Here is a 22,559-nt window from a genome sequence, read left to right as displayed (position 1 = left end):
AATGTAACCATGCGTCAGTCGTCGCGTTTCATTACGTATCTGTGTGCCCGTAACACCGAACTCCCGAAAATTACACCGGCTGCTATCTATCAAATTTACTATCTCTGTTTAAACAAGCTTTTTTTTATCCTGGATATAACGTTGTCAATCAAGAAGACGGCAACAAAAAGCACTTTTTAAAATAGCATAAATTGTAAATAAGTAAAAACATTGAATATATCTTAGAATTTTTTTAAATATAATAAAATAGTCAGATTCTTATTACATATCTAAATTTAACTATTATTGTTCTGTTTAAAATTATCCTATCTGTTTTTTTAATAAAATTTCATTCAGATCCATATTCATCACATCATCTACCCGAGAAAAAACGCTTTTGAGATATTCTATGCTTTCATATGTATTCTAACATTGCATATAAAACTACTTACACAGTTCTGAAGCTGAAAAAGCACGGCGAACAGGAATATGGAGAGGAGATGATATCAACGTGGAAACTATTGTGCTTCACGCGCGTGAGGAAGTGAAAAAAGGTGAAGGTGGATGTCACTGCGTCATTGACAGTCCCGTCGAACTTCCGCATTGTGCCGCGAGCGTGGACTTTCCGCTTTTGCGCGTTTATTCGCAATCCGTTGTGGGAACGAACGGCGAACGGTGAAATTTCACTCTGAATATACAGAAACAGAACCGATATTACAAACTGCGTCGCTCGACAATGCACTCGCACATTGTGCAATCACATGAAACACTAAAATGTACTAGTCCTTCACTTATCCGATGAAATTTAAACCGATTCCTACGGCGTTTTATCGCAAAAAAAAACGCTCCACCTCCATATCGTCATGTACAAAATTACATATAAATCAAAACTGTTGAAAACTAACGATTTTTTTCTAAAATCTAAAATTATATTACATTACATAACGGATAATAAAAATGAAAGAAAGGTTTTAAGCTCTCGCCGCGAATAAAAATAAAGTTACTTTACTCTTTTCTTTGTTTTTCTTGTTTTATGACATTCTTACAATTAGAGCTTTCCACGAAATCCTTTCCGTGAATGAACCTTTTAACAATTCAAAGACGAGTAGATTACTTGGTAAAGTACATCGTAAGGTACTTTAGTGAAGTTAGGTTTAGTAAAAATATGCTCAGTATGTTTATCTTATCACCGCAGAAACGCATCGAGTCTTCCAACTAAATGGGTACGAAACAAAGAACTAAGAGTTGACGATCAATGTATGGGTGTAGTACGGTAAGGATCGAGAGTTCTACGAGAGGATATACGAGGAGAACTCAGGCAAGAGGATCCTTTGCCGTTAATTGGACCAGGTCCGATGATGTCGCCGTGCGAATTGTCGGCCACGAAATTACCCCGATATCTTCTCGCGTCGTCATTTAAAGCCCAAGTGGCACAATCGGACGTCGCTACCCGTGTATTTTCTTTTCCTTGTTCCTCGTCGACGATCCCGAAGGGAGTCCAATTACCCAGACGATGAGACCAACCAGACGAGTTTTCGTCGAGACGAAAATCGCAACGAGAAAACGAAATAAGACGTGAAGAATAATAAAACGTAATGCCCTCGAGGCAGTCTCTTTTCCTTTTCGCTTTCTCTTCGCAATTGTGTATAGCTCGCGAGCGTTGCACGTTTCTGATGTAAATTATCGATTTTATTGGAGCGCGAGATAAATTTAACCCCGATTCATTGCGCGATTACATTTAATTGCCTCCAATTAAATCGCCGTTCCAATTAAAATCAACGCGAGTGCAGAGGGTTCATTACGATTTATTGAACCGATGGTAGTGGTCCTTCTCTCTGCCCTTTATCTCGTACTTTTGCATTACGGATTTGTAAAGAAGTGAATCAAAGAAATATGTTTCTTCATACATTATTTTGCCATATCTTTCCAGAAAAAATGGTATGTTTGATTTCTTCATTTTTCTTTATTTAAACGCTTGCATATAGAAAAATTAGACCGATTTTTTTTTCTAACAAATATTTCAATTTGAAAATGATATCGTAATTAAGACTAATTTTTAACATTACTTTTTCGTACAGAGAAAACGATATTTTTTAAAATAATTTCAATATTAAAAATTGTTTTTAATTCAAGACTAATTAACATTACATTTCTCAGAACAATTTTATCTCGCTAAAACATGGACGTATGAGATACCTGGATGGAGTGTAAAATACCCTTTTAGGCCAAGAGAGTGAAGCTTGAGAGATTGTGGAAAAAATCGATCTTGATTGTTCTGTCAGAGACACATAGCGTCGTGTTTGTGAACAGTTGTGTAAAACGTAGTCTACAATGCAGTTCGTTTAAAATCGTAAGAGCGATCATAATATTGTTTCTAATCGTAGAACAGTTGTATGTGTAGTGACTCGATTTAGTTTTGGCAATTTATAGGAAGCATATATATATTTATAGGAAGCATAATAGTACATTGTCTCATAACTGATTGATCTGCAGCCTGAACTGAGGCACAGTGTCCATATCGCTAATTGAATAATTTAATATAAAACTTTCTGGTGTCTGTCCAACACAACAGTGGAAATACTCCAAGCATTGATCGCTATAAGTGACTGTGGTCGCAATGTGATCAAACAAGACACCTTTAACTGAACAACATTAAACACGACGACATTGTAGATAAGTCAAGTAGTGTAATATAATGCGCCCCGTTTTTTCCACTCCGTCATTGTCATCTTGATGATTTTACTATTCTTTCCCCTTGAACTTCAACCCCATAGCAATATGCTCCATCCAGATATTTCGTACATCTATGCATCGTTGTCATCCCTACAGTAAAAAGCTAACATATTTTTTATTTCATATACGAAAATACAAAAGTATATATGTTTATCATAAATATGTATTTAAAAAATCAAAAAAGATTTCTTACGAAGAAATGTTCATCGAATTTCCATAAAACGGGCACGCACAGACGAGGAAGCATTCATTGACTAGTCGGCGGCGAACCGCCGCTGTCGTACTGATTCTTGTTTCTCAATAAATAACCGGCGAGGAAACTTATAGGATCGGCGGGTCTCTCTTTGGCCAGACATGACAATGCTTGCAGCAATATCGGTACTACGGTCTGATCTAAATACTGTCTGGTTGGAAGAGATTGCACTTCGACACGAGGTTTCTTTGCTGGTACACCAGACAATTCACCATCCTTATCCATCCCTATCACTTTCTGCAATGAAAAAGAATAAAAAGTTTATACACTTATAAAGAATTTTTCCAAAAGTACTTAATAATTAAAGAATTGTAATATCTGCGTACATTTTACAAACTGTTGTTGTACGTGTAATTCTTAGTTTCGAAACGCATGCTTCGAATTTGCAAAAATATTAATATTCTAGCACGACAGTTTGTTATCAGCTGGCAAACGTCAAATGATAAAAACGATAATGATGCTGCTCTGACCGTCTTAAACTATCAGAGTCCCTAACCTAATCTTTGCGCCGTGAACGCGTGGATTCTTAAATGTATCGCGAGTATTGCCGTGGTAGACACATTCGGCGATAACATCAACGAAATATCGCCGTATGTTCGTGCGTGTGCGATTTTAGCAGTTGCGACATTTCTAGGTTATGTGCTCACTTACGTGGGTCGTCTCGGATACGGCATTGGCAACGGGTTGAGCCGGCGTTGACGCCTCCGTCCGTTCCTCGGTCGCGTTTTCTGTCGTTAAAAAAAAGTAAACAGTGAATGACCGTTATTAGAGCGTGATTTCGAACATCGGGCCTGGCCGAGCGATGGCCGGACCGGCCCATGGTTACGCGGAAATAGAAAATAAGAACACGTACCACCGCCGGACGCCATCGTGTAAACAATCGTCACTGCCGACCGACCGACCGAACCGACATCGAACGTCGGGATAATGTCGCCAACGTCAGGCCGGTAAAATGCGCTGTCGACAAGGTAGCGGTTTGAGAATTCGCTACTATAAATAAAAGGACCAAAGAAATAAATAATAATAAATAATATTAAGTGAAAATTGACTGTGAAATATATTCAAATACAAATGAGCGAAAAAGGCTACCGAGTCAAAACGGCCAATGATACTTTTGATACCTTACAAAATAAAAACAAGTTCTTTAATTTATTAATTAATGAATTAAAAAACGTACATCATTTTACGGAGTAAAGTTGCATTTGCGCATAATGAGATTGATCTATCGATAAATTTAAAAAAAACTCGTCTTTATAATATTTTTATGTAAATTTTAGCAAACTGCGCGTTAATTATATTTGTTTATCCTTGGTGAAATACAATCCTAAACTGAAGCTAGAATAAGATAAAGCAGGGTTAGTTGTGACACTTTTTATTCAAATTATTAAATCTTTACTTTAATTATGATTGAATGAGAATTACTTTAAAACATTGCATCACACAATAATTAAGTATTTATAAATCCTTAATTTATATTTCGTAAATAAGAACAAATTTTTGTTGATTAAAAGAGACAAAGTAGCTCAATGGATCGCATGGGGCATATTAAGCAATCTCGAAGAATAAATTGAATCATGAAGATAATTTTTTAATAAAATGATATATTATTTTGAAAATAAAAGAATGTACATATTAATAAAATCTTTATTACATTTTATGTATGATAATCTATAATAATTTCTTAATTAACAAAAATTATTTTAAAAAACTAAAACTTTATTTTTTTAAATAAAAATTAAATATAAATATTACTTTTTTAAAATAAAAATTAAATATCTTTAATTATTAATATAAAATAAACAACATCAATAAAGACAGATTTTATTTAAGTACCTGAGTTTATAAGATAGTTATGAGATCTTTGGCCTAGCAAATTCCATATCGGTGTCAACTGAAATATATATTCTTTTATAATTAAAAAACTAAATAAAATAATATTTGAACGTCAAAAAATGTACTAATAACTTATATAAAAAACACATTTAGTTTTTATCAATCATTTATCATGTAGACCAAAAAAATATTTATCTAATAATTTTAATTTTGGTGTACGAAAGCGAAAAAAGCATTTGAGTTTGATAGATTAATATATTCAGTGCAGTAATTTCCGTTTTTGTGCTATTTTACGCAAGCATATAGACATGTCCGTACGTATTTTACTTAGACATTTCTATTTCCTAATTTGCTCCTTGGCTCAACTAGCCCCGCTCTCTACCCTACATAATATCAAAAGTTAATTAATAATTACAAATTCGATCGAAGCATTATGTATCTCAGTTAACGCTAAATATTCCTGAAATATTCATAAAATATTTTTAAAATCCTAAAATAATATTTCAAGATTATTTCGGTATATTTCAAAATATTTACAGAATGTCAGAACAATAAATTCAAATAATCGTTAAATATTTCATGTATATTCATATATATCGTTACACATTCGGAGAATGTTCCATACATATTCCACAAGATTATAACTTTCCCAAAAATTCCAGGTCCCGCAGAATTCATTTTTAAACAAAATTGTACTGTCAAAAACACATTTCATTTATTTTCACCTTGGAATCCAATTTTAGAGGCTCGCTTTACAGGCAAAATGTTACACTTTATATTCTTTCCCATTATGATTCTTATTTACGAGTTAATGCAGCTTTGCTACATCCATCTGTCAGCGGGAATATGCACTGCTCGCAAATGAGTGATTTTAATGATGTATACAAGAAACGTTCATATAATCATCCAAATATTTCATTATTATTTCCTGTTCTATTCTGGAATATAGGAACACAAATTGATTTTATGAATATTTAGCTGGGACAGTAATAGAAACAAAATAATGATACTAATATCTTTATTGAAGCGTATAAATAATAAAAACTATGATTTATTTAAAAAAATAACTTGAAAGAATAAATTGTTTGTTTTAACTGACTATGATAAATTCGACATATGAAAAACAGAAAAAAATGTTTAAAAATTTTTTAATGTTACGATAGTACAAGTAGCCAATTTCGAAGTGTCATTTTTAAAATTGATGCATCGGATTGGTTGACGCAACAAATTTACGACTCAACAAACTTACGACATTTTGCGTCTCATGTAGAATTGAATAGATGTTTGCAGTAGATGTTTGTTATGCAGAATAACTAGAGGAATTATATTAAAAAAAAATAATTTCACTTATAATAAAAAACAAAGTTGACTTTGAAATCTCTGAAGCATTCTCATCTGCACAAATAAATTCAAAGATATTTAAGATAGTAATAGTTATTGAAACACACATAAATGTTTATAGCAAACATTTCTAGTTTTGTTATAAATAATTAATAAAGGATTGAAGAAACACGAATCGACCATTTTAAGGTTTATTTATTCAACGCAAAGTTAGATGCTACAACTTTGGTACAAAAACATAAAATAGTGGCGTTGAGAGGAAACGGTACACTGCGAGCGGATCCTCGAGTCTCCTCGAGCGCGGAGGATGTTGCGCGTATTTTTTTTCTTTTTTGTTTTTCATTTACTTTTCCACTATCAAACGTGAGATCACGTTCCCGCGAATTCTTTCGCACGTAACGTGAGGATCGTCAAAAGGACGCGAAGGAAACGCTTCGAGTTTGACAGGCAACGCGATGGTAAGGAAGGTATGGATGAAAAGGGGAGAGAACACGAGCTCGAAGAACCGCGCTCGCCGTCGTACGAAAAGAACAGCCAAATGCTTTCAACGCAATATTATCAATCAAGCATACATAAGCGAGCGACACGCTTCGCGGCGTCCCTCAAAAAAGTAACGTCGAATCTTGCAAAGAATTACTACGTAGTACCTATATATATAACGTCGATCACGAGAAGCGCGACGAGCGAACGATGGGCACGGGGGGTATCCGGCAAGAAAGGCACGAGGATGACATACATCAATCCTATGAGAATGCTACTGTGTGGACAAAGCAATCGCGAGTGAGAGATGGATGAAGCGATAAGCAAACATGGACGTAAAATTCTCAGTCTTTGAATATTACTCATCATCGTCAACGTTTCTGCGAAAAACATTTAATGTTTAGCCGAAGTTAATCGAAAATCGATTAAACTGATTATCTACATTAAAAATGTGTCTCGTTCATAGCCTCTTTTGCCGGTCACCCCGGACCGCTTACAACATAAACGTTTATCACCTGTGCGACGTCGCGGACGTCCACTTCGCTTAAGACAAAAGTTAAAAACCGCGACCAAGATAGCGCGCGCGGACGTGATCGTATTACTATATACGAATGTATTAATATCATTATCATCATCATTGTTATCATCATTATCGGCCTGTGCCGTATTAGCTCTGGTTAAATTCGGAAGCGATTCAAAGCGACAAAGTTTCGCGGGGGCGAGTTACGTGATTAGAACGTGATACTGTAAATCGTAAAGGGTGATTTGGGACGAGATACGTTAATTACGGTAAGAGCGCGATTGTAACATATACACGAGACACGAGGCTTTTTGCGTAGCCTTTTAAAATCACATCGATGAGTAAAAGTGCGTTGGCGCGTCGAGCCGCAACCAGTTTCGAGTGGCAGAGGGTAGGAATTCCTCTGCGAGAGCAGAAGCGACTCGAACGGACGAAGCACCCTTCAAGCTCTATTCCAACATCTCGAAAATTTTCTCTTTACAGCCTATATGTACGCATTTTTACAATTTTAATCCCAACCCACACTCACAGAAGAAAGACATAGTAACAGCAACTCTATATAGTAGATGAGACAATTATACACAAGTTTTATATTATGTAAAGTTAATGTACGCGCATATAGTTGAATGACTATTTTATAGTCATTGCAATTATAAAATATAAAATAGTTTATTCAACTATGTAGATTCGTTAATTCTACATAATACAAAACCTGTATAGTTACTATATATTTATCTCTGAGTGCAGTGAGTAATAAAAAACGATGGCAGTATCAATTTAGGCCATAAATTGCGGCTTGAATGAAATTGACTTTAAAATGTAATTAGCACCAGAATAATAATATCAAATAAATTTCACAAAATATTTTCTTTCAATCGATGTAATAGATTGGATGAAATGAGTTCATGATAAGAACAATAATTCACAACATACAGTTTGTCCGAGTCTCACACGGTGAGAGTTACACGGGAATATAATTGATACCCACGTGATAGTAATTTTTCGAGAATGCTTCTTGGTCTAGTCGCCCAACTGGTAGTCGGCTCGCGCATCGCCTCGGCAAACAAATGCGACACCTAGAAATAGCTACTTACAATGTATGTATGTATATATAGTTAGTGTATATATAATATATATTTATATTTATATTTGTATGTATATATCTAGAAATAGTATCGTGATAAAAACGAACTATGAGACGCAGCGTCGTGGCCGCGGCGTTGCGCGATGTCGGGCTGGTGCATATGCAAAGAAGCTCAAGAAGCATCCGCTTCGTTCATCGAACCAGCAAAAGATCAATCGTCCGATCGCGGACAGACAGACCATCTTCGATTTGCGTCCTGAGATATACATTCCGTTAACCAGATCCCGACTTCTCGCCTCGTCGCGAAAATCAACGATCGCCTTCTCGCGACCATCCGTCCGACTTACAAACTATCTACGTTAAATCAACTTCTTTTATTACTCGAATCGCTTATACCTGTAACGATCATCGTCGCGATATCAGTGAATCTTACGTACGGTACGTCGCGTAATTGATCAATAGAAGATTAGCACGAGGAGGGGGAGGGGCGGAATAATTAGGTGTATACAGAGCGGACTAAATATTTATATCATATAGGACGACAGCAAGTGTAGTGTGGCGTATTTTGCGTGCACGCGCCAGCGCGCGTGGCGATCATGTATCGTAATGTTATGAGGCTTTGGCTGGCCTGCCGTGTGTATATCGAAGCGTTCCCTCAATGCCGCGTTGTTCTTCCTACGGACAGTCGATCGGTGTTTCGTGTACGGGACTTATCCCCTTTCGAGTGAACAATATAGGAATGTCTCGAATCGATCGCCTAAACGGATTACTACAAGGACGACGACGAAAGACGAAAATGCGACGACGTACCCTATAAATCTTGCTCTCCGCGACGTCGAGACCACGAGACTCAAGATCACCGATCATCAAGGGGGATAAAGGGCAAAAAGGACGAAAAGGGAGCAGGGACAAGGGCAGGGACACAACCTTCGTTACGAAATTATAAATCGTACAGTATATGTATATAGTATATGTGTACGTATGTATCTATATATCGTACGCCCGCAGGGAGCGGCAGTGTGGCACAACCATGACTTAAAAAGCGACCAGCTAATCTCATGTATACGCATATATGTCGTTTATACGTTTCCTTTCTTTCTTTCTTTTTTTTTCCATTATCCTTCGCAACTCCTGCGAATGTAACCTAGGATTATATCCTGGATATATATTGTATATCAGAAGACCCCCGTTAAATCCATCGTCGCCGAGAGCACCATCGCGGGCCGCGTCTCTGCCGCAACTGAACAGTCCGCGAACACGACTTCCGGCTGTGTTCGCCTTCCTACAGGACAAATCTCTCGCGGCAGTCTCATGAGCCTCCAAGATCTCGCGCACGTTCGACGAATATAGTGCGAGAAGATTCAAATTCCCCTCAGTGTCTCCGATAATCGAAATATTTCGTCATGTGTATGTGTGTGCAGAGATAGACGATTAATTTATAAGTTCGTGTCGTCAAATATACATTTACAAATCATTGAGTCTGATCGCACGTCATCGAGGAAGACACGTATTAAAACGCAGGTCATAGCTTTCTATAGCTGTAGGTATAAAAAAATTTCAGATGTAATCGAACGTGCGCGAGAAATTCCAGGACTCGTAAAAAAGTTACGAACGAAGTATGGCTGACCTCACGAATCGCTGTGCCTCCTTCGCAGGAAGGGCAGTAGATACAGACAGTCTTGAGTTTAGCCTTCTCGAATGCGCATAATCGATGAAACCTATCCAAAAAGATTTATCAAAAACAAGGCAGTTTCAAATTGGCCTTCCCTCAGGATCAAATATAAACGAACGTACCCGAGGAAGTACAATGAAAGAGCGGAAGGCCGAGAGAAAGAGAAAAGTTGTGTGATATGGTCGCAAGAGCGAAGGAGGCGATCCTATTTCGCGAGGCGGGCTGCAGAATCCTCGTCCGTAATCATATGATCTCGAGATGATATCAATACGCGTACACCTTACACGGTAATCGAATCTATCTACTCGCGACGACGTTTCTAATTTCTATCGTAAATCGTTGCAAATTGGACCGACGACAGCACCGGGGGAAGAGTTAGCGTGCGCTTCATTTCCGCGTCTCTCAGCTCCTTTTCTCACGGCCGCCGGCTATCGAGAGAGGCGGAAGATCACGGAAGATGACGATTTACAGGTTACACTGCCACAGTATCGTAGGGTGTGAGGAGTCCCCCGTGACCGCCGTGGGGGCCGCCGGTTTGCCGGCCGGGAGCTTCGTTTCTGCAACAGGAGTTTGCGTTTTTTATCCGACGTCGATCGATCATTTTACCACGCAACAATCCCATTCATTCAAAGAGATCTCTTCCGCGCCATTTTTTATTGTATGTTCAATAAATTTTAAGCAAATTTTTCATTATATTTATGTTTAGTATTAAAAAATTTGTTCAGCTTCGTCATTCCCTTACTTTAAAAGTGATACAACTAAAAAAACATGATTCTCTAGATGTTATTGTAAATGAGAATAATTAGAATAATTAGATAAACATTACTTTATCAATCATCAAAAAGTTTGAATTAAAATAACTTTATAAAAAATTGTTAAAATTATCAAAACTTAAAAAGGATAGTTAAAAAAAAATCATCACAACTCAAAAAAGATAGTTTAAAAAAATGATCACAATTCAAAAAGGGTAGTTTTTCAATGATCGTGAAAATGACATTTAATCATATTAAAAATATATTCTTTTTGCACAATATTATTCTTTGATTAGTCAATAATTTTTTATTAAATTGAGAAATTGTTTTCCTACTTTTCTGAGAAACTTCATTTTTGTAATTGTATCATTTTTAAAATAAAAGAACAATATATTAAATGCTATATAAGAAAGAGATCTCTGCAGGCAAATTGTACGAAAACATGCGCTATAACAACTAGCAAACGATGATGGCAGTGATAATGCTATGAATAAACAAAATATAATAATGACGATTGTAAACATATCAGTCGTTAGCGACATAAGCAGCTCCGAATAGGATTCGAAAAGCGGTGACAATAGCAACAGCTGCAGTGGAAATACGATCAGCGTATTATCCCTATTGCACATTTTAGCTTTGCATTAGTTACACAACTACATGTTATACATGGCATTATTCATTAAAGCATGCGAACACATTTCATGTTAGTAAGCATTTTCGATGGAGATTGGGGACTTTGTCATGTCCGAAAGCAATGTTTTGAAAGGTCGTCTACTCTGCTCGTCGCAAAACAAATTGGGTAGCCGAACTTCAATGGGATGATGAAAATCAGTGGAAAAATGATGCATCTCAAAAGCTCTTCACATGTTTTTTAACGTTTGTACATCCTGATTTGATTATGTTTAACGAACTTACGGCTTCCTGAGTAATTAGTCATGAAACAAGAAAAAATCAAACGTTCGTTAAATAGATAAATAGTTGAGTATTCGAGACTCTTCGAAGGTCGAACCACCGTGCACTCGATCGTTGTCAATCGACAATTCAATTGCGCACAAATAATCAAGTATATATTAATAGTATAATGAAGATATGTAGCGAGGATGCGAATCGAAAGGATTGATCGATAGCGTGATTCTTTAAAGAAAAATTGAAAATCATGGAGGCGAATCGGAATTGCGGTCTATGCCGCGGTGAGCGATCGTGATACATCGCTCGATTCGGAAAATGCCCGTGGGACATTTTGACACGGTACAATACACGGTAATTACAGCTCTCGCGAAAGTAAAATCGCTCGAGACACAGCGGCAGGAACGGTGTAACGCCATTAAAACCGTTCACCGTTAACCAAGCTCACTCGCGCTCTACTGACCTCTCAATGAGTTTACGCATCTCCTCGGTGGTCATGCCGTCCTTGCCGCGAGCATTCACTGAAATAGAAAAACACACGGCACGATTGACACAACGATTAAACTACTACGACAACACGTAACATGCAATTTGTGGAAAAACTATATAAACGATTAGGATTAAAAAAGACAAAAAAAAAGAAAGAAAAACACATAAGTCCACGGCGAGTCTTCTTCATTCGTGACTCGCCCGCCATGCGATACGTCCGCATAATGAGCCGCCGTACGCCTAATAATGCTTAATGCATAATGAAACGAGCATCAGAAGTAGGATTGAATCAGAACGAGATCATTTCTCGAGAAGAAGCATGTCACTGGACGCAAGATTCGAGCGGGAAAGGCGAATTTTACGACTTCCCGTGTCGGATCAGGTCGAGCTTCATGATCTCCCTCGTTCGCTCGTTCTCTCCGAGCTGTCGTGAATCTTTCTACTGACCGCCGTAGTTGCGGTTGACAAGCTGATCGCGATCACACTCGGCCTCGCTAATCTCGTTGCTCTCCTTGCTATCATTGAAGCTGGAATTATTCTGATCCTGATGGTTTCTCGGTGGTGGTGGAGGCGGTTCCGGTGAGCCAGAGATGGGAAGGTTGCGAGCCGAGCCTACACTACGACGTCCGACCGATCCGCGAGATCCGTAATGATCGTAAGGTGCACCGTATTGTCCGTACTGTGATCCGTACTGGTCTTCCTCTGGAGCGCAGTTAGCCGGATCGTCATATTCGGGTGAAAAGACATTGTGCGTGCCGCTGCCGCCTCCTTGGGATGGTACTCGAGAGTAGCGACCGTTTTGACGAGGCTGTGAGAAAAATCGATCGCGATTCCAGCGGTAATTATATTAGGGATGTACTGTCTCTATTATATTTTTTTATTCTTTTTCTTTTATTTTTTATTTTTTTTATATATTATTTCTTTTCTTTATATATTTCTTTTTTGCATTTTTATGTATATCTTATTGTTGGACGTTTTTTAAGTAACGTATTTATTAATAGGGTTTTTTTGAAAGCCTCTTCATTGTCTGTGATTTAATGCCATTTTTACAAATATCGGAAATCTTTTAATATTTATAATATAATATTTATAATAATTTGCGAATATGTTGCTTATTGTTTAAATATGAAAAAGAATTATAAAATACCATAGACTGAGATCCAGAGCGACTATGAGCAGAAGCATTAGTCGGATGTCCTACGGGTGGTCCCATAGTGCCAGAATGGCCATTTCCTGGATGAGGGAAAGTCTGGAATTGCATAGCTTTGCTCGGATCCATTTCCTCGCGGAATCCCAATAAATGGAACGTAGCATATGGGCAGATCTCATCCTCCATACCTAAAAATGGACAATCAACCAGGGTAGACTCTGCCACTATAGATAGAAAATCTACGAGACATTGTTGAACAATACAGATTGCTATAAAGATTGCTTCCTGTATATAAATTTTTACCTATTAACAACAATTTCTAAATACAGTTTGATTAAGAATGGAATCGAAAAAAATATTTGCAAGCAATCCTTACTATTAATTCTACATACTTATATTCAGATTTAAAGATCAAAAAATTCCTTTTGCTCATTTTAATGCTTCTTCTTTCTTCGATTCTCATTCTATTAAATCATTAAATCTTCAAAAATTGATCGTGCAAAATGTATTTAAATAAATTTGAATCCGATCATTTTATCGATTATTTACATAATCTTTGTTATACAACATTATAAAATAATGTTATATTCAAGATTGGAAAGCAACGCGTTACTAATTATTATAACATCGTTAGTAATAGCAACATTATATTTCTTTATTTATAACGAAAATTGTAACAACTGTTTTTTAATATAAACGATAATGATGATAAGTTAAAACTTTTAGAATCAGTAATGAATAACGGTAATACAACATACAAAATATTTTTATAAAGTAACTTTCCTAATTTTTTGCTATAGTCTTCAATTAATTAGATTGCGTTCGAATATTTGCTGACTAAAAGAGTACTAAAAATCTATATGTACGTATAGATTTTTAATACTGGCAGTGAATATCGCAGTCAGTCATTTTAATCATTTTAATTTTAATTATCTATTTGAAATATTCAAAATTCCTCTTATCCATCCTCTAAAAATCCTAAAAATCGACATAACGGACATAGAGACTTCTATCTTAGAAAAGACAATGCATGAATGAATGTAATTCCTTCCTATATGTGGTTCGTGTTATCTGTCGGCGTGCTATGAGCGCAGGCATGCGGAAACATGCAAACATCGAGAAACGAGACGTGCCGTTAAAGTGATGTGAGGTTTCACGAAACGAGAGGGGACTTACGAAGACCGGCTGGTACGAGCCAGCAACATCGCCGGCTCCAGCCTGCGATTATCAGTCTCTAGGGCGATCGGGCGAATGCCAAATGCCCGTTAACCAAAATTGCTATTACCAACCTCTGTGCGAAAGACCATCCGCGCTGCCCATACGTGGTGGTGGTGGTGGGCATCTCCTATTGGGTGCGTAGTGACTCAATTCCTCATACATGTGTCGCCTCGGATCCCACGTCGAGTGACTCCTTAATGAGCCAGTTCCACCTATCGAACACATACTACAAAGGTCGTACGACACGCTGGTGCCTATCAAGATTCCCGCCAACTATATAATAGCCCTGTTCTCTTTAAAGAGTTTAGAGGATTTGAGCTCTGGGAAGAAGGAACTCTTTATTACTAATAATCGTTTGATTAATACGCAAATCGACACTCGTTAGGCACCAACGGCGGGAAAAGCGCAAACAAGTAGGAACGAACGTTATGTTTCCGCTGGAGGGACATACAAACTCGATAACGTATATAAGAACATTTCAAAGCATGGCGAACGAAAAAAGAAACTGGCATTGATCGTGTATATGGGTTCTGTCTGGCTTGGGAATCTGACACTGACTGGGAGTCTATCTTGGGAACCTATGTGCAAATCTCGATGTGTATCCTTTGAGAAAAGATGAAAGAAGGAACTATCGTGCCAATATGACAACAACTAGACAAGTTGAGAAATTGATCTAAAAGGTAAGTGTTGGTAGTTGGGCTTACTTATAACTGTACCTCGCTTGATACGATCACAGGTGTTGTAATTTGAGCCGGGTACAGGTGGAAGCTTGCGATTCGGGGGTGCGATGTATCCCAATTCATCGCGAAGATCAGATCTGCGTTTGTCCAAGGTAGCGCCGCCAACTCCGGTTTGCTGGTAGACTACGTCGTCTGAAATAAAAACGCTCAATCTAATAATTATGGATGTACATTTTGATACTTCTGATCTTATTATCGATGATTATATTGATTATATATGCCATCACCCACGCTTGTGAAATAAAAGGAAAATGTAGGAAAGAGGAAAATTCTGAAATTTAATATGCGGAAAGGATTTCAAGACTAGGGTGGTTGACGCGTGGACCGATCGTCAGGAAATTATCACGATAATATTATGACAATGCAAAATATAATATTGTTATGATAATATCTATGACTGACGATTGACTTTTCTCGATCAGTTAATTGAGAATATCATTAGTAGCAGTATTCATCGCAATTTCGTATTCATTGCAGTTTCGTTTCCCGATGAACCTCCACCGTCTTTATGCGATTTACTTAACAAGTAAAAGTAATTAAAAAAATTTGTATACATTGTCCCTCGTAATATTTCTCGTCGGCTGAAGAGATACCTCGCAGCCGTGTTTGTTCCGGGCCTCGAGTTCTTCTCGAGAGCGCCACGCAAATGACAACTATTCCTACTATTATAACAACGACCGTCGCACCAATTGGCACCACCACGTTTACGTCGAGCCAGGTGGGTAACCATGGGAAATACCGTCTCACATCCGCAGTGTTGTCATTACCGCCATTACGTATGGGAGGTGCGATCGTACCTGTTTAAAGAGGAAAATAGATTTGTGATGATTACCTTTATCGCTACTGTGACCCTTCCCCCTGAGAACGCAGATCACAATGATGGCAACGATTATTACGAGTATGGCTGCTACTACAGGTACGACCAGATTTAAGTTAGCCATGAAAATTTTCATTGGGTCTTCATCGTTGCTACCACTGTTCACGTCCGGCAGCTCGCGGGCCGGTGCAATGGTGCCTGGAACAGAAAACGTTTCGGCGATCGTTCAATCCAGCCACCATTGGCACCGGCTACGAGGCGCCGCTGTGTGTCAGACGACCATCCATACTTACCGCCAGTCACCGTCAAAGTCGCAAATTCATACTCGGCCACGGCGAAACCAGCATTATTGTGAGCCGTAACACGCAAATGGTACCAGCTAGCGGGGTCTAGATCCAATACTACAAAATTACCGCCTGGTTTGACGTTGTTCGAGACTTGATTCCATTCCTGTTGCATTCTGAAGAAAATGCATCTTTAATTATCTTGATATTAGATTGGATGTTCGTATAATTATCCTTTCATCTTACTTCTTCTTGTGTTCAACAACGAAGTACAACATAGGACAGCCACCATCTGACCAGGTGCTCAAGTGTAAAGAGATGCTATTCGTGGATACCTCAATGAATTTCGCCGCTTCGGGGATGATTGGTTTGGAGCCCTTTGTGCGCGTATTTAGAATGTCTGAAGGATCGCCGATTCCGATTCTGCAAGAAAACTCACATGTGTATGAAATTTCTTATTACAAAAATTTACTACGATTTTAGCAGTAAAGTTACCCATTATAAGCAGTGACATAAATCTGATATCGGGAACCGCACCACAGATTCTCGAGTGTATATTTCTGTGCTGTGGAGCTGATCTGAACGGTTTCCCAATCGCCAAACTCAGGTTTGTAGTGAATCGTATAGCCATGAATCGGTGCATTGTCCGTGGGATGCGGGCGTAATTTCATCGTCAAAGAATTAGTGGTGGTGGCGGTAAGGGTAACTTGCGGTGAGTGCGGAGGAGCTGTAAAAATATAACATTAATTTTAACATAATGGATAATTGAAATTAGTAACTTCCATGTGTTGTAGTAGAACTTCCATGTGTTGGAATATTTACCGTGGACGACCAGCTGATGAGTCACGGTATCATGTCCAAAGGAATTTTCCACGTAACAAGAATATTCTCCAGCGTCCGCGCGATCGACTTCCTTGATGAATAGCGATCCCTCGGGTAATTGTTTCAATCGTTCGGTTGTTTGAAGATTAGCGCCTCGTACCTTCCATGTTACTTCCGGTGCCGGTACACCGACAGTGAGACACGGCAGCTTAACGTCCTCTTTGTATGTTGCAGTGAACTTATCATCAAACGATGCGATCTTGGCCGGTACTATAAGTAAAGTATGAAATACTTACAATACTTTTTAATTTATAACAGACTATGAAAAATTGTAATCGATTCACAAATTTAATTTGTTACAACTAAAATGTGAATTTTAAATGAAGAAATTACCTCGAACACTTGGTCCCAAAGTTACAATCTTAGAAGCTTCACCTTCACCAATATTCGTACTAGCGGTCACCCAAAATTCATATCTTTGCTGCTTGTCTAATCCAGACGCTTCATGAGTTAGTTGATTTGGTGGTACTTTCTGATTAGTTGGCTCCTCCGCATTGTCCGCTTTCGTATAAACAGTATACTGAGAAATAACTCCATTAGGTTGGCTGGGCGGACGCCATGAGATAAGAATGGATTCCGAAGACATGACTAAAGCTTTGATAGCAATAGGAGCTTCAGGTGCTAAAAGTGGACACATGGAACATGTAGTATGTTCAAAAATATGTGCTTTCGCATAATGAACCAATATATTAATATTGATTTCTTAATTACCATCTTGCTCAGTTTGGCAGTGAATTGGTGCAGACTTAACGCCGTCTCCTCCAGATGTAAAAGCCAGAACTTGCATGCTGTAATTGGTATATTTCTTGAGACCGTGCAGGATAGTCTCACTAGAAGATGTAATCTTAGTGTCTTTCGTATTCTCATCGTACCACGTATCGGACGGTCCATAGATGACCTAAAGCAAATATTTAAAGATGCTACTGCAAATGATTTTATGCCTCCCTCTCAAGTCATGTTTTTACTAACTTTGTAACCAGTGATAACGCCATTGGCTGCGCTAAGTGGTGGTGACACCCAGGACACTCTGATAGTTTGTGAAGTAAGAGTTGTGCAAGTAGTGTCATGAGGCGGTTGTTCGGGCACGCCTTCTGCAGTATGTTGCCTACGTTCCTCGCTCATTGGTCCGGAACCGACTTTGTTAAATGCTTGAACGACCACGCCATACTGGGTGTAAGTCTTGAGATTTGCAATCTGTAAGTGATGCTCCTTTATATCTTCCTTGGAGAAGTCGACAGTCTCAAACATGTATGGCTTGTCCGACGACTGTCTGTATCCAACATAGTAGCCGAGAATCTCACCGTTCCAGTCCTCGCGCGGGGGCGGTTTCCACGTTACCTAATGAAATTTACATTTATTACATATATATTCCCAAGCGCTCATACAGCAATAACAATGTTCCAGCAATATTATTACGAATGTTGCTGAAACGTTCTGTATATAGGCTAACAATGTAATTGTTCTACTTACTTTGAGCGTGTGTTGATCGAGAGCATCCACTTTGACAGAAGTTGGTGGGCCAGTAGGTGCTTCTTCTGCGGTGATAATGGTGACCGTGTCAGACGGATCAGATGTGCCAATTTCGTTTTCAGCGACGATTCGAAGATGGTAGGTAGTCGCGGGTCTTAGATTATATACTCCAGCTACGTTTTGTTGCGAGCCAGGTACGAGCACTCGATCAATATCAGTTTCCCAGGAACCCTTGCTGATTTTGTATTCAATAACATATCGTTTAATCGGACTGTTTCCATCATAAGGTGCGGCCCATGATAATTGCACCGAACGTCCTGATTTATCTAACACTTTCAGACCATATGGAACTTCTGGCACCTCTATAATAAATACATAAATTAGATCATGACTTTACATATTTTATTGATTTATCAAACATGTTATGTATAATTATATGAACCAACCTTGTACGATCATATTAATGCTAGTGTCATCACTACCGAAGGCATTCGTAGCTACGCAAGTGAACAAGGCAGAATCGCTCCTTTCGGTTCGTTTAATGCTCAAGTCGGACAGTACTCCGTTAGCCAAGATTTCTTCACGAATAGTATAACGAGGATCACTCTTTGTATCTAATCTCTTATTGTTCATGTTCCATAAAATACCGATTGGTTTCTCTCCTTGCGCCTCGCATTGCAATACAGCCGGTTCTCCACGACGAGCGGTTTGATTTCTTAATTTAATTTCAAATTGCGGAGGAGCTAAAAAGATATTGCAAAAAGTTGTATAAAACGCAATAGAAATTACAAGATGCAAAACGATTAAACGTGAAATACCTTGAACCGAAATAAGAATGACAGCTGATAAGCCTGATCCAATTCCATTAACAGCCTCACAAAGGTAATAGCCTTCATTTGTCTTTTGTATATTGTTAATAGAGAGAGTGCCATCTTCCACGCTAATGTCAGGGTTGCTCAATTTCAAATCGGTATAATCTCCCGGCGTATCTCCTATAAGATGAAACAAACGTATTATAATAAGTGTATGCAAGTAAAAAGATTTACTATTTGTTAGGCTGCGGTTGCTAATGTACTTACCAGCAGCTCTCTTCCATGTGACTTGAGGCTTGGGGAATCCATCGGCTTTGCACTCTACTCGTGCATCGGATCCTTGAGCAAATGCTTTATCGGTAGGTTCCAGGATCCAACGAGGAGGTACTGTTACAGAATAAATAAATTAGTTGCGATGTATTTTTTGCGTACATAAGATTGTGCAGTATCCAGGAGCCAGTCGCTTGAAAACTTGAGTCGTTTGCTTTTTAAAAGTTTCAAAATTTATTTATAATAATAAAATTATTATCTAAAATTTAATTAATTTAGACAAGTGTAGTAATTACAATAATAGTAGACTATATTATTTGTTTTCTTTAAGAAATATTCTATGAAATTTAAAGAAACAATGAAAATAAATTGAAAAAATGAGTTTTTGAATTTTGTTAAAATTGAGTGTCTGTATTTAAAATAAGTGAATGAAATTGCTGCTTAGCATTTATTCTTATATAAATATCAGATAATAGAAATAGTTTTAATATTGTTAAATGATGAAGACTCGAATTGTATAGCAATTTTATCTCATGCAAAACAAAACGCGACACGCTCCTGCTACTGCGAATGAATGAAATACACGGCATGCGGGATTCTAAAGTGATGCGGGTATCTAATGCATGGAATAGAGAGATAGAAAGTGAAAAAAGAGAGAGGAAGAGAGAGAAAGAAAGAAAGAAAGAGAGAGAGAGAGAAAGAGAGAGAAAAGAGATGCATGCAAAAAAGAGATTTTGAAGGAGCTTAACGGCAAGCATGCACGAAGCGCTATCGAATTTGTATTCGAGCACAGTACATCATGCTGTACTGCGTTTACTAATAACATTCGATTACGCTCGTTCATGTATATAAATGCATGCATATTAAGTATCTACGCTACATACGCGTCTACAAAATGAACAAGGCAAAAATGTGTGATGAGAGATGGTCAAGGGTTGAGAAGGGGCGTATTGGGGGAATCCATTCGTGGATATAGGGTTGTGATGAATTGATCGTGGGGTGAATTCTGAGATGTGGTTGGATGGTCGGTTGGTCATCATAGTACAAGGACGCATTTTAGCGCGAATGGGGGGTACGGTGAGGTATAAATCGACACTCGAACGTACACGAGACGAATCACATGCAACTTGCATGTGAAACCTACGCAATCCTGCGATCACAAAAAGTGGCATTTAAATCATTTGTGCTACGGGAATGGCGAACGCGTTCGTGAAAGATGTAGAAACGCGATGAGAAAGGAAATTCGCGAAAGGAAAATACATCCTGTCGCGTTATTTCGCCGCAGGGATGATCGAAGCCAACGTAAAAAGTCGCACAAGAGCGGCTGACGATGAGAGCAAAATAAACGAGGAAAAGGCCAACGGTTCGGCAAAAGCTATTGATTCTCAGAGCTTAAGGAAACTCGGATTGACTCACTCGCTTGAAATATCGACAAATACATAGTAAAGAGGAAATTACAGCGATAAGAAGTAAATATAGACAGAAACAGAAAGAAAGAGAAAGAGAGGCAGAGATAGAAAGTGTGAAAAGAAAGTAGCAAGATATAGCGAGAGAAAGAATGTACGCGCGAGAAAGTCGTCATTGATGACAAAAGCAACGCTTTTTGTACAAGTTGAGCTGAGCGCGAGCTCCAATCAACTGAAATTCCAGAAAGCTTTCGCCAACAGGGGAAAAAACACATGATCAGCGTCACAGCAACGATGAATAAAATGCAACCAATTAAGCCTGCACTTAAATACTCGCGTGGGACCCGCGTTTTATTTTGTTTTTTTTTATTATCATTCCGAAACTTCGCTCAACCATTATTATCAACGTCATGTCATTCTCAGTGCTCCGTTCTTTACTCTGGACCTAACCGTGGACTCGTAAGGTTGCTTCGTGGATCGCCCTGCCCGACGGATTACTAGCGACACACGCGTAATGTCCGCTGTGCTCCGGTGTTACCGGCTCGATCAGTAGTATACTCGTCCGTGGACCGAGTTTCCCGACGCTGAATCCCATGAACTGCGACAATGGTTCGCCCTCGTGGATCCAGGCGATCTCAATTGGCGTGTCGCCTATCGGTACCATGCATGCCAATTGGGCGGCCTGCCCGGCATAGATCGGTCGGTCTCCAAAATCGAACGGATTGATTCGTGGCAGGACTGCAATGGAACAGCAGATAGATCCAAATTCCCGTAACGATCTTCATTCCGATTTCTTCGCGATCGACGCGAATGATCGTGGTTGATCGTCTGTCGTCATTTGCGTCCGTTTTCTGTAATACGCTCTTCCGTCCAAGAAACTAACGTTGCTTTTTCTCATATTTTTATTCGGCGTGCTTTTATTCTCCGTAGATTGCACGAAAAATAATCGATGGCTCTAAACTAATTGCGTTGGAAAAATGCGTTGGAGCTTTGTGGCAGTCAAGTCCTTCGACTAAATCGACTGACTTCTGTAACCGAGCTGTCGAGATCAGATCGGAGATGAGAGAAGGGATGCGGAGTGATAGAGAACGTGCCAAAGAATGAGAGACAGTTCTGGGCCGGGAGAGAATGGGAGACACAGCTCATCTCATAGTAATCGACGCCTCGTACGTGATTCAAACAGACGTAGGCACAAACTATTCTCGCCTATACGAATTAACTAAATAGTTTAACCTTGTTATAAGGAAGATAACTAGATAACTCTCTATAAATAGAAAGGAGGAATATGCTTCGAGCAATGCAGATTTCCAGACACACATATTTCGTAATATCATTACAATACAGTTAGGACAGACAGATCGGAGATTTTACGACGTACGTGAAGCGGCAGCAAGGGGCGTAAATCTAACATATCGAAACGCTCTACTGATAGATATAAATATATGTGTGTGTGTGTGTGTATGTGTGT

General features: G+C 38.6%; 2 protein-coding genes across 2 annotated transcripts in view; both read right to left on the bottom strand.

The window, feature by feature from the left end:
* Window positions 1-2,574: 2,574 nt before the first annotated feature.
* LOC105621544 (protein dpy-30 homolog) lies at window positions 2,575-3,834 on the bottom strand. The gene is made up of 3 exons (XM_012203017.1): window positions 3,819-3,834; window positions 3,617-3,693; window positions 2,575-3,202 (listed from the first exon to the last, which is right to left on the bottom strand). The coding sequence occupies exons 1-3, from the start codon at window positions 3,832-3,834 to the stop codon at window positions 2,960-2,962; spliced, it is 336 nt and encodes a 111-aa protein (XP_012058407.1). The 3' UTR covers window positions 2,575-2,959.
* Window positions 3,835-10,367: 6,533 nt separating this feature from the next.
* LOC105621543 (Down syndrome cell adhesion molecule-like protein Dscam2) overlaps window positions 10,368-22,559 on the bottom strand; it is a 71,978-nt gene continuing 59,786 nt past the window's right edge. The window contains exons 11-29 of the mRNA XM_012203016.1: window positions 19,683-19,802; window positions 19,422-19,595; window positions 19,050-19,346; window positions 18,604-18,965; window positions 18,103-18,471; window positions 17,845-18,031; window positions 17,467-17,754; window positions 17,074-17,343; window positions 16,747-16,978; window positions 16,498-16,674; window positions 16,261-16,427; window positions 15,705-15,947; window positions 15,127-15,282; window positions 14,482-14,622; window positions 13,190-13,380; window positions 12,490-12,850; window positions 12,017-12,074; window positions 11,563-11,568; window positions 10,368-10,452 (exon numbers count right to left, since the gene is read on the bottom strand). Of these exons, the coding sequence (XP_012058406.1) occupies window positions 10,368-10,452; window positions 11,563-11,568; window positions 12,017-12,074; window positions 12,490-12,850; window positions 13,190-13,380; window positions 14,482-14,622; window positions 15,127-15,282; window positions 15,705-15,947; window positions 16,261-16,427; window positions 16,498-16,674; window positions 16,747-16,978; window positions 17,074-17,343; window positions 17,467-17,754; window positions 17,845-18,031; window positions 18,103-18,471; window positions 18,604-18,965; window positions 19,050-19,346; window positions 19,422-19,595; window positions 19,683-19,802 (3,884 nt within the window). The remainder of the gene's footprint in view (window positions 10,453-11,562; window positions 11,569-12,016; window positions 12,075-12,489; window positions 12,851-13,189; window positions 13,381-14,481; window positions 14,623-15,126; window positions 15,283-15,704; window positions 15,948-16,260; window positions 16,428-16,497; window positions 16,675-16,746; window positions 16,979-17,073; window positions 17,344-17,466; window positions 17,755-17,844; window positions 18,032-18,102; window positions 18,472-18,603; window positions 18,966-19,049; window positions 19,347-19,421; window positions 19,596-19,682; window positions 19,803-22,559) is intronic.

The sequence above is a fragment of the Atta cephalotes genome (genome assembly GCF_000143395.1).
Source record: "Atta cephalotes unplaced genomic scaffold scaffold00034, whole genome shotgun sequence".
Lineage (NCBI taxonomy): Eukaryota > Metazoa > Arthropoda > Insecta > Hymenoptera > Formicidae > Atta > Atta cephalotes.
Note: the sequence above shows the minus strand (reverse complement) of the source record. Positions and strands in the feature narration are given on the sequence as shown.

Bases quoted from the DNA above. Each gene is read 5' to 3' on its own strand.
- LOC105621544 (XM_012203017.1), bottom strand. The intron at 3,203-3,616 runs GTAAGTGAGCAC...TTTTCATTGCAG, and splicing joins CCGTATCCGAGACGACCCAC to AAAGTGATAGGGATGGATAA.